The 13,684-nt window shown below is 38.4% G+C and overlaps 1 protein-coding gene across 3 annotated transcripts in view; it reads right to left on the bottom strand.

Moving 5' to 3' along the window:
• Positions 1–13,684, bottom strand: part of LOC101111847 (solute carrier family 15 member 2) — a 66,719-nt gene that overhangs the window by 12,798 nt on the left and 40,237 nt on the right. For all 3 annotated transcript variants that reach the window (XM_042232051.1, XM_042232040.2, XM_027956302.3), the window contains exons 6-12: positions 12,873–12,972; positions 10,633–10,723; positions 10,280–10,357; positions 1,196–1,278; positions 702–788; positions 440–529; positions 303–347 (exon numbers count right to left, since the gene is read on the bottom strand). In XM_042232051.1, the coding sequence (XP_042087985.1) occupies positions 303–347; positions 440–529; positions 702–788; positions 1,196–1,278; positions 10,280–10,357; positions 10,633–10,723; positions 12,873–12,972 (574 nt within the window). The remainder of the gene's footprint in view (positions 1–302; positions 348–439; positions 530–701; positions 789–1,195; positions 1,279–10,279; positions 10,358–10,632; positions 10,724–12,872; positions 12,973–13,684) is intronic.

Genomic DNA, 13,684 nt, shown 5'->3' with positions numbered 1-13,684 from the left:
TGTGCCCTGGTCAGGCTTAGATAAAAGAAAATATCCATGCCCAGGCTTTATCACTTCATTTGCTATCCTCTCAATGCTTCCTGTATACACTGAAAACTTTCCATCCTTACCTTTCTGATTTCTAAAGATAAGATTTTGCCTTTTATTTCCAGACTCTCTTTACTTTGTTTACCTACTCAGTATCTTCATGCTAAAAGCATCTCTTATAATTTTATGTCACTTTTCAGGCAAAAACATAAAGAAATTTTTCCTTAGTATGGATTAAAAAGAAAATGATATTGGAAAAAATCTCTTCTACTCACCAAATTCCCATTCATCCTGGTGGCTTGCAAAGTCCATCGTGAGCCCTGCGGCAAACAGATGCTATTAGAGGAAATCCCTTTCCTTTGAGAGAGAAGGGGCTGGAAGAACAGGTAGTTTTCAAAAGAACTATTCTTACCTGCTGATCAAAAAGCGCCCAGAACATGGGCAATGGGATATAAAGGAACAGTACCCTGGTCAGTGCCTTCACGTCCATAATGAGCTGCTTCTGCAAAGAGGAGGAAGAAGGAATAGGCTGAATTGGCATTTAAGGATTTCTCGCTTGGAGTAGAAATGGCCCAGAACAGGAAGAGAAGAGGTCAAGTACAGTAGAAGAGAATCAGTTTGGTTATTAGGAAAAACTCTATGGAGGCATCAGATGTTTCTGCAGTTCAACTTACTGGGTATTTCTCAGCTGCCCAGTCCAGCCAGTGCTCTCGCTTGGGATTGTCCCCAGAACGGTTCTTGAAACGGCTAGAAATGGCAAACTAGGGCAGAGCATAGATATCAGAAGAGAGGAAGAAAACAAACAAAACACCCATCCCCTGCCTTTTCCAATTCACTGTATCTTCCCTTAGACACACATACTCTTGAGTGACTAAATCTAAACTTTTGATTTCATCACACATTGAATTTCAGTGAAATATAATTTCAACATATGTAACTACATTTTAGAAAACTTTTGCCAGTTTTTAAAAATGATTATATTCTTTTCAGCTTAAAGATTGAATAGAGGCATTGAGTGAAGTTTGATCAATCCCACTTTCTAAAAGTCACAGAAGCAGCTCAGAGGTCATTGAGAAAAGTGTATAGCCATGTTTAAAGGCCTATAGGCTCAGAACAGCATTTCTTTTCTTGTGATTGAAAAAGGCAGGCAAACAATTCATGAACTTACCCAGATACATTTGACCACTTGATTCAGTATGTTTCCTTCAGGAGGTGGTTTTCTGTATAGTTTGCTTCCCATTGCAAACACAACTGCAGTAGATAAACAGAGTTCTTAGCTTCTCATTCAGCACATTTAGTTGTCAACATTAAGGACACACTGCTGAAATGCAGGAATGATTGACACATCTCATAAAGGGTGGAAACTGACTGATGCTCCCTGACTTTGGAGTCATAAAAACTATGAGAGCCAAGAGAAAAATTAAATGGTCAATGTGTAGACTTTCCTGTAATCACAGAAATGAAAGTCACCTCTGAATTCACACTATTCTTCTTCTTCTCCATCTCTACATCTGATACACTACCAACTTTCACCGACCCTCTCTTCTGAGTGTATTTCCTGCCTGTCCCCTCTCTGCATCACCAGGACTATGACTCATTTTGAACCTCACAACTTCTACCCCGAATTTTCAAAATGGCCACCAACTAGTTTCTCAATCCCTGTTTGCTTCTCCTCCTTCTAATCTGCTGCCAAATTAAAATGTTGTTTCCAAGACCTATCTAATAAGCCCAAACTCCTGATATGGAAGGCCTTCCCAAATTCATTATTATCCTGATGGATATTATTATTATTAACAATCTCTTGAAGGTTTATTATTATATGTAAAGTGTTAAGCATTTTACATAATAGTACTGATTTAACCCGAAAAGGATTTTACACATGAAAAAATCAAGGGTTAAAGAAGTCAAGCAATTTCTACAAAATTTTACAACTGTGAAGTGCCAGAAACTGCATTTTTGACCTTAGGCCTGTTGCCTCAAAAATTTATACTCTTAACCAACATAGAGCACGTCAGTCATTCATTCTTGCATCACACACTTTGCTGGACACTTTGTTGTTGTTTAGTCAGTCAGTCAGTCTGACTCATTTGTGACCCCATGGACTGTAGCCCACCAGGCTCCTCTGTCTGAGGTTTCTCAGGCAAGAATACTGGAGTGGGTTGCCACTTCCTCCTCCAGGGGATCTTTTCGACCCGGGGACCCAACCTATATCCCCTACATTATAGGTGGATTCTTTACCACTGAGCCACTGGGTAAGCCCTTTGCTGGATACTACAGAGAATAAAGATACAAAAAGACGTGATCCTGTCTGCAACGGAGCTCCTCTCAACTTAACCACTTCCCGCTTTTCCCTCATTACTCTCCATTTGGTACTCTGTCCTCTAACCACTGTTCGTCATTCCTACTAATAATTCTGTTTTATTTCTGCTCTTGAACTCATTCTCTTTCCTTTAACACTCATCTTTAATCACATCTCCAAAGTTATCTATAGATGAATTTAATTTTCTTAATTTCTCCTTTATTTTCCAAGTTGCCAAAATAAAATACTTTTACAATTATAAAAAAATAATTTTGTTCATGTTTATCAATTTTAAGTAAAATCGGTGGGAAACCTCCACCATGGTACCATCTCCAACGTACTTTCCTCCTGAATGGATTTCCCAGCTCCAGCAAGATGCCTCTACTCTACCAAAGATGCCTTCCTCAGTGGCCAGTAGCAATTTCCAATATCCTCACATCTAGAAGGCCTGAATCACTTTACTTTTCTCTATCTCAACTTTTTAATTTCTCCAGTCGTCTCAGTCAGATTCACTCTACCACTTTTACTTTATTCATCCTCTCAGTTTCACCAAACTTCCCCAAATAGTATGCTTTACCTACCACAGTCTTATTGCTGATAGAAAAAATAGCTCCGAGAAAGAATCCTAATCCTGTGAGCCATGTCTGCAGATAAAGAGGTATCTAGACAAGCGGAAGTTTATGGACAGGAAGTAGACTGCTCTTGAAACTAAGAATGATCCTAAAAAGGGGCTGAAATTCTCAGGAACTCTGGTCTAAAAAGTGACAATGGAGTGATAAAAAGAAGACCTTGACAAGCTTACACTTAAATTTCAAGACCACTTAACTAAAGAAGGTAAATAGGGACCTTGAGTTTCTTTACCATCTCCTCCCATGAGTGGACATTGTTGCCTCTTACTTCACAAACAAAATAGAAGTCTTCAGATGTAAACTCCTCAGCTTCTTGCCACCACGTCTATTAGTTCCTGTATCCACATCTATTCCTTCCTCTCTAGTTAGGTGAAGGTGAGGTTCCTCCTCCTGTATAAAGGCAGTTGTGCATGTGCGCTTTCTTACTGGTTACACTGTCTTATCTTACATCTTACCTTACATCTTACATCTTCAACATCTTTCTTCACTGGAGTGCTTCTAATAATATTCAAGCATTCTCAATATCCTCTCCTGACTTCATGTCACTTTCAGTTATAAATACTTACCATCTTCACTTTCCTCCCTCTATTCACTTCCCAATCTGCTTTAATTACTCTTGAATCTCCACCAATCTACCATAACTGATATCATCAAATCAATGATCTTTGTGTCCCTATATTTAGTAGACATTAAAGCTGGGAAAGCATTATCTTGCTTTCCCAGTCAGTAACATTTGTTACTCTGAATGATTCCCTTCTTGAAATCTTGTTATCCAAGGCAAAACTACTATCATTTTGGCCATTTTTTTTTTCAGTCTTATTTATGGGTTTTTCCTCTTTTCTTCTTTTTTTTTTTAACCCTTTACTTAATTCAAACACAAAATTTCACTCAACACATTTTTGTTGTAAAGGAAATATAACAACTTATAAGTAAAGGCTGACTTGTATAAAGGTATGCTTAATACTGAATAATCTCATTTAATATGAATAATATAAACACATATCAAAGACCTGCCAATCTATATACTGGAGAAATAATCAATATTAAATTTTCACTACATTAAGACTCATTCCCTTAAATATCTGAAACATTATTCCAAAGATTTATGTCAGAGGTTGTCCCCTAGAGATTTGATTCTGGCATTATTGAAATCACAGTGGTTCTTAAAATAATAGGTTCTGTTTTCTGCCTCTCTGTTTGCAGTTTTTTCCCTACCTGGACAGCCCTTCCCCAACTTTTCTTTAGTGAATCTTTATTTGAATTGTTACGCGTACCTTTGCTGCACCTCCTTTTAGATGTTTATTTCTGCATTGATCAAGTGAAGAAAACTCAATTGTTCACTTTTCTGTATCTTTACCAGGACAACAACATTTCTTGTGAAACAATTACTATGACCTGTTTATAGTGCCTAACTCATTTGCTTGTCTTTTAAATACCTGGGTTCCTCAGGGTTCTATCCTTGCTGTCTATCTTACTCTTATTATCTCTTAGTTATTCCATTTATTTTCAAGCTTAACTGATGTCCATATACTAATAGTCCCAACTCTTTATAGCCTAAAAATTTCTTCTGAATCTTAAAAGTGCATTTCCAAATAAATGTTTGATACTCCTAATAATATGGTATAAGGACATCTAGAATGGAACATGCCCCAAACTAAATTCATTAGTATTGCCCCCAAACCTATTCTCCCTTACTTACTCAACTCAGAACCCTACATTCAATCTTGACTTAACATTTCCCTTTCTTTCACACAATGTAACATATCAAATTTGTCAGTTCTGTCAGGGCTGAGGAAGATGAGCTAAGGGAGGCACTCACTTTCAGTAAAAATTTAAAGAAGTACCAAAAATTCAGTAATCAAGACAGGGTATCGTTGTCTTACCCTTATCCCATTCTTTCTCCACATTACAGTCAGAGATACCACTGAAAAATAAACATCTAACAATCATTCCTCTGTTTAAAATCCTTCTGAAGCTCTTTGCTATTCTCTTGATAAAGTTCTAATTCCTTAATAAGTTAAAAGCCTTTCATTATCTGGTTTCTGTTAGTTTCTCCTCTTTATCTTTCTCATTTATGCTCTAGGCAATTTGAATTCCTTCAAGGCCTTCAAATACATACTATTTTTCAACCCCTTGTCTTATAGATACCATGTTCTATTTCTGTTTCACTTGCAGTTTGTGATTCAGTTCAGTTCAGTTCACTTGCTCAGTCGTGTCCAACTCTTTGAGATCCCATGTACTGCAGCACGCCAGGCCTCCCTGTCTATCACCAACTCCCGGAGTTTACTCAAACTCATGTTCATTGACTTGGTGATGTCATACAACCATCTCATTCTCTGTCGTCCACTTTTCCTCTCGCCTTCAATCTTTCCCAGCATCAGGGTCTTTTCAAATGAGTCAGTTATTCACATCAGGTGGCCAAAGTTTCAGCTTCAAATCAGTCCTTCCAATGAATATTCAGGACTGATTTCCTTTAGGATGGACGGGTAGGCTCTCCTTTCAGTCCAAGGGACTCTCAAGAATCTTCTCCAATACCACAGTTCAAAAGCATCAGTTCTTCGGCACTCAGCTTTCTTTATAGTTCAACTCTCACATCCATACGTGACTACTGGAAACACCATAGTCTTGACTAAAGAGACCTCTGTTGGCAAAGTAATGTCTCTGCTTTTTAATATGCTTTTAATATGCTATCTACTCCTTCCAAGGAGTAAGCGTCTTTTAATTTCTGGCTGCAGTCACCATCTGCAGTGATTTTGGAGCCCAGAAAAATAAAGTCTGCCACTGTTTCCACTGTTTCTCCATCTATTTGCCATGAAATGATGGGACTGGATGCCATGATCCTAGTTTTTTGAATGTTGAGCTTTAAGGCAACTTTTTTACTCTCCTCTTTCACTTTCATCAAGAGGCTCTTTAGTTCTTCTTCACTTTCTGCCATCAGGGTGGTGTCATTTGCATATCTGCTGCTGCTGCTAAGTCACTAAGTTATTGATATTTCTCCCGGCAATGTTGCTTCCAGCTTGTGCTTCATCCAGCCCATCATTTCTCATGAGGTACTCTGCATATAAGTTAAATAAGCAGGATGACAACAGCCAGCCTTGATGTACTCCTTTCCCTATTTGGAACCAGTCTGTTTTTCCCTGTCCAGTTCTAACTGTTGCTTCCTGACCTGTATACAGATTTCTCAAGAGCCAGGTCAGGTGGTCTGGTATTCCCTCCTCTTTCAGAATTTTCAGTTTATTGTGATCCACACAGTCAAAGGCTTTGGCATAGTCAGTAAAGCAGAAAGAGATGTTTTTCTGGAACTCTCTTGCCTTTTCCATGATCCAGCAGATGTTGACAATTTGATCTCTGGTTCCTCTGCCTTTTCTAAAACTAGCAAGAACATCTGGAAGTTCACAGTTCATGTATTGCTGAAGCCTGGCTTGGAGAATTTTGAGCATTACTTTACTAGCATGTGAGATGAGTGCAATTGTGTGGTAGTTTGAGCATTCTTTGGCATTGCCTTTCTTTGGGATTGGAATGAAAACTGACCTTTCCAATCCTTTTCTTTGGGATTGGAATGAAAAGTGACCTTTTCCAATCCTTTTCAATCCTGTGAGCACTGCTGAGTTTTCTAAAGTTGCTGGCATACTGAGTGCAGCACTTTCACAGCATCATCTTTTAGGATTTGAAACAGCTCAACTGGAATTCCATCACCTCCACTAGCTTTGTTCATAGCGATGCTTTCTAAGGCCCACTTGACTTCACATTCCAGGATGTCTGGCTCTAGGTGAGTGATCACACCGTCATGATTATCTGGGTCATGAAGATCTTTTTCTCTAGTTTTTCTGTGTATTCTTGCCACCTCTTCTCAATATGTTCTGCTTCTATTAGGTCCATACCATTTCTGTCCTTTATTGAGCCCATCTTTGCATGAAATGTTCCTTTGGTATCTCTAATTTTCTTGAAGAGATCTCTAGTCTTTTCCAGCCTATTGTTTTCCTCTATTTCTTTGCACTGATCACTGAGGAAGGCTTTCTTATCTCTCCTTGCTATTCTTTGAAACTCTGTATTAAAATGGGTATATCTTTCCTTTTCTCCTTTGCTTCTTGCTTCTCTTCTTTTCACAGCTATTTGTAAGGCCTCTTGAGACAGCCATTTTTCTTTTTTGCATTTTTTTTCTTGGGGATCATCTTGCTCCCTGTCTCCTGTACAATGTCACGAACCTCCATCCATAGTTCTTCAGGCACTCTGTCTGTCAGATCTAGTTCTTTAAGTATTTCCTACTTCCACTGTATAATTGTTAGGGATTTGATTTAGGTCATACCTGAATGGTCTAGCGGTTTTCCCTACTTTCTTCCATTTAAGTCTGAATTTGGCAATAAGGAGTTTGTGATCTGAAACACAGCTCCTGGTCTTGTTTTTGCTGACTGTATAGAGTTTCTCCATCTTTGGCTGCAAAGAGTATGATCAATCTGATTTCAGTGTTGACCATCTGGAGATGGCCACATTAATTGTGATTAATTGCTGTTAATTCTTTAGGTCTTATCTTCCATTTCATTTCTTTAGGCCAAGCTTTTCTGAGCCTCAAAGCCTTAAATATCCCTCCTATTTATTCCTATAGCTTCCTCTGTATTTCCCCAGTTGTGACAGTGATCATACTATATTGAAAATTCCTGTTTACATGTCTGTTTCCCTGCTCCTGCTAGGCCACATAAATTCTTTGAAAGCATAAATGCTGTAGCTATTTAATTCACTAATGTGACCCTGATAACTAGAACAAAATCTAACACATAAAGGCTCATTAAATAAATGTTTGTTGAATGAATTAATGAGTGAAGAAATCTAATGAATAAATTATAGTGAAAAGTCAGAGAACTGAATTATTAGTACCAAGAAAACTGAAGTAGTTGACTAACAATGACAGCTAATACCTGTTTGAGTGAGTGAAGTCGCTCAGTCGTGTGTAACCTTTTGCGACCCCATGGACTATAGCCTGCCAGGTTCCTCCCTCCATGGCAAGAATACTGGAGTGGTTTGCCATTTCCTTCTCCAGGGGTTCTTCCTCACCCAGGGAGTGAACCCAGGTCTCCCGCATTGCAGACAGACTCCTTACCGTCTGAACCAACAAGTACTTGTTTAATATTTCATAATTTATAGAACATTTCCATTATAATATTTCTTTTGATCTTCATAATTACTCTGATATGTAAATAATATTATTGTGCAATGATCCAAAGAAAAGGGCATAGTACTAATCAGAGGAAAACTAATCAGAGGAAGATAATTTGGCTTTGAAGAGAGAAGGAAACAGAGAATGTATTATCACAGGGCTCCTAAGATAATGCATAAATTTCTTGGAACTGAAATTTCAATCTGAGTAATACTATTAGCCCCCTCCCTTGGTTGAAAATAATCAGATGGAACATTGAGCTTTTGGACTCTTTATCCTCTATTGAGCTTTTTATGTGTTTGGACTGGATATCTTCCGGGGGGATGTCACACCCAAAGGCTCAGTGTGGGAACAAGTCTCCAGGTCAATAATTAGAAACAATCATGTCCAGCTTTCCCCTTAGACTGTGTAAACTAAGCAACACACACATTCCTCTTCCTCTTCCATTGCTGGGTTCTTGGGGGTAAAGAGAATAAATGCCATTTGATCTATGTGGCATCAGTTTCCCCCTACTTACACAACTCCTATTTATTTATTTGCTTTTAATCTGAGTATAGTTGCTTTACAGTGCTGTGTTAGTTTCTGCTGTACAACAATGTGATGCAGCTATATGCATGCATATATCCCCTCCTTCATGAGCCTCCCTCCCACCACTCCCACCCCTTTAGGGCATCCCAGAGGGCTGAGCTGTGCTGCCTGTGCTATATAGCAGCTTCCCACTAGCTATCTATTTTACACAGGGTAGAGTCTATATATATGTCAATACTACTCTGAATTTGTCCCACCCTCTTCTTCCTCCTCTATGTCCACAAGTCCATTTTCTATGTCTGTGTCTCTATTCCTGCCCTGCAAAAAGGTTCATCAGTACCATTTTTTTTTCTAGATTCCATATATATGTTATATACATGCATTAATATACAACATTTACTTTTCTCTTTCTGACTTACTACAAGCTGTATGACATACTCTAGGTTCATCCACATCACTACAAATAATCCAGTTTCGTTCCTTTTTATGGCTGAATAATATTCCATTGTATATATATGTATCTTATCTTTATCCATTCATCTGTCAGTGACATTTAGGTTGCTTCATGTCCAGGCTATTGTAAATAGTTCTGGAATGAACCCGGGGGTACATGTATCTTTTTGAATTGTGGTTTTCTCAGGACATGTGCCTAGTAGTGGGGTTGCTGCGTCCTATGGTAGCTTTAGTTTTTCAAGGAAACTCCATACTGTTTCCCTTCATGGCTATATCAGTTTCACCAACAGTGTGAAAGGGTTCCCTTTTTTCCACACCCCCTCAAGCATTTATTGTTTGTAGATTTTCTGTTTATGGCCATTTTGACAGGTTTCCCCTACTTATCCAACTACTCTTATTCTCTGCTCAAAAGGAAACTTCTTGGGAGCACTGAAGAGCAGGGCAGAAACAGCTAAATCTAGAAGCTTTAAAAGGCTCAAAGAATTTAAAACATCTTCTAATTATTAGATAAATAGTTATCAGATAAAATAAGCTGGTTTGAGTGGAAGGATTATTTTCTTTGCTTCACGATATACTGCAGTATAGATCAGTACATCTCAACCATGACTACCATTAGAATCACCTAAATACTTAAGTTTACAGATGCCAAGGCCATATCCTACAGAGATCCTCATTTAATTGGTCCTACATGGCATCCAAGGATCAGTCCTTTTTAAAGGTCTCTAGGAAACCTATTAGGACTTCCCTGGTGGCTCAGATGGTAAAGCGTCTGTCTACAATGCGGGAGACCCAGGTTCAAGCCCTGGGTTGGGAATATCCCCTGGAGAAGGAAATGGCAATCCACTCCAGTACTATTGCTTGGAAAATCCCACGGACAGAGGAGCTTGGTAGGCTACAGTCCATGGGATTGCAAAGAGTTGGTCACGACTGAGCGACTTCACAGGAAACCTATTAGTTATATAACCTTCAGTATTTTTTTTTTTTTTTAGATTTCTGACTTTATTCAGTTAATTTATCTACAATGTCTAGGTGAAACCCCTAAAATAACATTTACCTAATAATGGCCATCATCAAAAATTCGAAAAGGTTAGTGTGAGGACTGAATGCAAAAGTTTGTGCAAAGTGCTTACATCATGCTTTCCATGTGGAAGGCATCAGTGGTTATTAGTTTCCTTGCCCCACTGCACTTACCAAGAGCTATCAGCATAAGCAGTCCTGGAACTCCAAAAGCCAGTGCATAGCAGTCCTTCCCAAAACACTGCACATCTCCTACAGGAAAAAATAAAGTCAAATTATTCCTGAATCTTAAGTCTCTGATGTTCTAGTCTATAAGCTCAGGTTTTTGAGGTCATAGACATAGCCATCCTCTTTCCTCCCATCACCTAATCTATAATCCTTCTTTTAGGGTAGACAATTCAAGATTTAAAAAAATACACTCAGATTTTCAAGCCCTTATAAAAGAGGATGGACAGTAAGAAGCCTTGAACAGATTTCTGGCTGGCCAGAATAAAGCTTATGCAGAGGCCCTCAGAAAAGATCCCAACCTCTCAGCATGGGTGTGACAAATGTAGAAATCAAGCTCCCTGCATTGATGGAGAGGTAGAAGACTGAGAAGTATCTAGTCCGTTCCTCTGCCTGAAAAATAAATAAATAAAAAGGACAAATCATCAGTTCGATGTGCCTACTCGGTCCATCCCCATCTCATGTTCAGACTAAGTGAGAGGTACATACACTGATTCAGATACTGCCTCCATGGTTTGTGACTATCACATTAGATATTTTAACACATATCTTGCTGACCCCAGACAAATATTTCTCTATCTTTCAAACACTAGTATAAGCAAGTATCTTTAATATTTTTTATCACTTTATCTTGGCAAAAATGGTTATCTTTTATGAAAGTGAGCGAAAGCATTAGTAGCTCAGTTGTGTCCGACTCTTTGCGACTCCATGGACTACATATAGCTCGCCAGGCTTCTCTGTCCATGGAATTCTCCAGGCAAGAGTACTGGAGTGGATTGCCATTTCCTTCTCCAGGGCATCTTCCCGAAACTGGGATCGAATCCAGGTCTCCTGCATTGCAGGCAGACGCTTTAACCTCTGAGCCACCAGGCATGCATTGTGTTATATATGTATTTATTCTAATAGTAGTTTCCTTGCATTAAATGCCTGTTTCTTTCAGTAGGTTGAGAGTTCTTAGAGGCCAGAAATTGTATCTTACTATTTTCTGTAATCTCAATTATCATTACTACTATAGCACCTGATTTATATTACAGACTCAGTTCAGTTCAGTCACTCAGTTGTGTCTGACTCTTTGTGACCCCATGGACTGCAGCACATCAGGCCTCCCTGTCCAACACCAACTCCCAGAGTTACAGACTCAGTAAATATTTTTTAATGGAATTAAGTGAATGAATAACTGAGATAAAAATTAAATAGATTTTGAGGAATGTGTGGTAGGAATAGGACTAGAACATGGCTCCAGTAAACTGTTGATCAAACAGGATAATTTTCCTAATGCTTCCCTAACGCTTATGGGAAGTCTGCCAGAGAGTAGAAAAGGAAGTCTGTGAGCTTGGAAGTGACTGGTGGAAACTTGAAGGTGGGTTTGTCCTATTTCTGGGTTATCTTTGTGGAGCGCTTACAAAATTAAGTAACTTTCAAATAAAGTTGTTGACACTTTATTTATTATGCACTTCTGTGCTTCAGTCTGACTTCCCATATCTTTTCCTGACACATCAGCACAATCTCCATTTTCTATATATGGTGTATTTTGCTTCCTCTTCTGGTCTCCACTTAAATCTGTTCTACTCACGCATGTGTATAGTTCATTATGCATAGAATCCCACTTGCCAGAGGCTGGTTATTTCTCCAAGGTTAGCAAGCAGTTATATTCTATGGACCCTTGGGCAGATGAAGAATATAAAATAAACTCAAATGTTCTGATGGGTTAGAGGAAAGAAGGAGGACATATCACAGAGAAAGAACAGAAAAAGAGATATATGATAATTAGCTATAGAAGAGGAAATAATACATGAAGAGAATCAAAAAGGAAAACTGAGAGGTAAAAAGAAGCTAGAAATGTTGTCTGATCCAAGAATAGACTACTTCCCTTGCCTGGCCGTCACTGCTTCCTTAACAGACCCATTTTTGCATTTATTCATACTGCTTTTTCCCCACTGACAGTGGAAAGTAGTTAGGAAAAGAGGAAATGATCATCCAGACATGTTCATCTAGAGAAGCTCATTCTGTTTTATTCCAAATGGTCATTTTCCCCTTTCATAGAATCCTAAAGCTAGAGATGCTTAAATCATCTCCACACTACTCACCACCTCCCATTCCCAAAGTGATGACCATGTATCTTCTAAAATACCTCAAGTGAGAGTAAATTCACTACTTGCAGCTATTTGAAGTTTCTCTTTCCATCAAGCAAAGAGCTGATTTTCTATAGCTTTCTTTTATTGATCTTTGGATTAATTACTGACATCCTTCCAATATCTATAGACAGTTGTAATATTCTCTTTAATCTTCTCTTATCCAGGCTAAATATCTCCTTTTCCCTCAACCTTTTCTCATAAGATATGCCTTTTAGTCCACTTGCCACCTTGGGCACTTTCCTTTGAAATGTTTCTGTTTTTCTCTCTATTAATGACCAGTACCCAGCACTGAACACAACTCTTCAGATATGATCTGATAGTGGATTACTTCATTCTTGGCAAATGGCTACCTGTCGTTTAGTGCCTGCTCTACTTTTTTTAAAACATAGAAATGATAGGACTCTTACATGTTTTTCTTCAAACTGGTCTCCACCAAAAGCTGCCACACAGGGTTTGATACCTCCTGTCCCCAAAGCTATTAGACTCAGGCCGACCATTGACAGGACTCTGAAATGGAAATGTGAGAGTACTAATCATACTGATATTAAACACAATGGTAGGAATGGAATATAGAGCTATAAGAAAAAAAATATGTGTTCAAGGGCACGACCTCCTTCACATTTCTATACTGTGGGCACTTCCCAATGGCTTCTTCCTAGGAGATACTCCGGAGCATTTACAATCTTCATAATCCTTGAGTTTCTGCCAGAAAGTATCATTACACGGGAAGATTTTGTCCCTGATACTTTCATTTACCTCATGTGTACAACATATAGAAGCAGATACTCAAGGAACTCCAGAGTTAAGGCATTGGTTCTCAGTTTCATTATAGTCAAAGGGACACTTCAATAGAAAGTCCTTGTGAACTTTTATCCCACATATCCTTAGTAACTACAAAATAAAATTTTAAGTTAGTCATAACTAATAGGAGAAATGTCAGTGATTTCTGATGGGACAACAATAATCAGGTATCTAATATCCATTAAATCTCAAACAAAATTCTTAACTCATTGGAAAATATACATATAAGCATATGATAAACAAGAATATATATTATCTGCTTCTTAGACAAGTCTAATTCTCTCTAATAACTGAACCAACAGAAATTAGAACCTATGAAGAGTTTGGCATCATAAGCATCAATAGCTTAATAAAGAGGAACAGAGCAACTGGAATATATGGACTACACAGAAACAGAAATAATCTGAGCTTTGAATGT

This window comes from Ovis aries, chromosome 1 (assembly GCF_016772045.2).
Source record: "Ovis aries strain OAR_USU_Benz2616 breed Rambouillet chromosome 1, ARS-UI_Ramb_v3.0, whole genome shotgun sequence".
Taxonomy (NCBI): Eukaryota; Metazoa; Chordata; class Mammalia; order Artiodactyla; family Bovidae; genus Ovis; species Ovis aries.
This window is presented reverse-complemented; position numbering and strand designations above follow the sequence as displayed.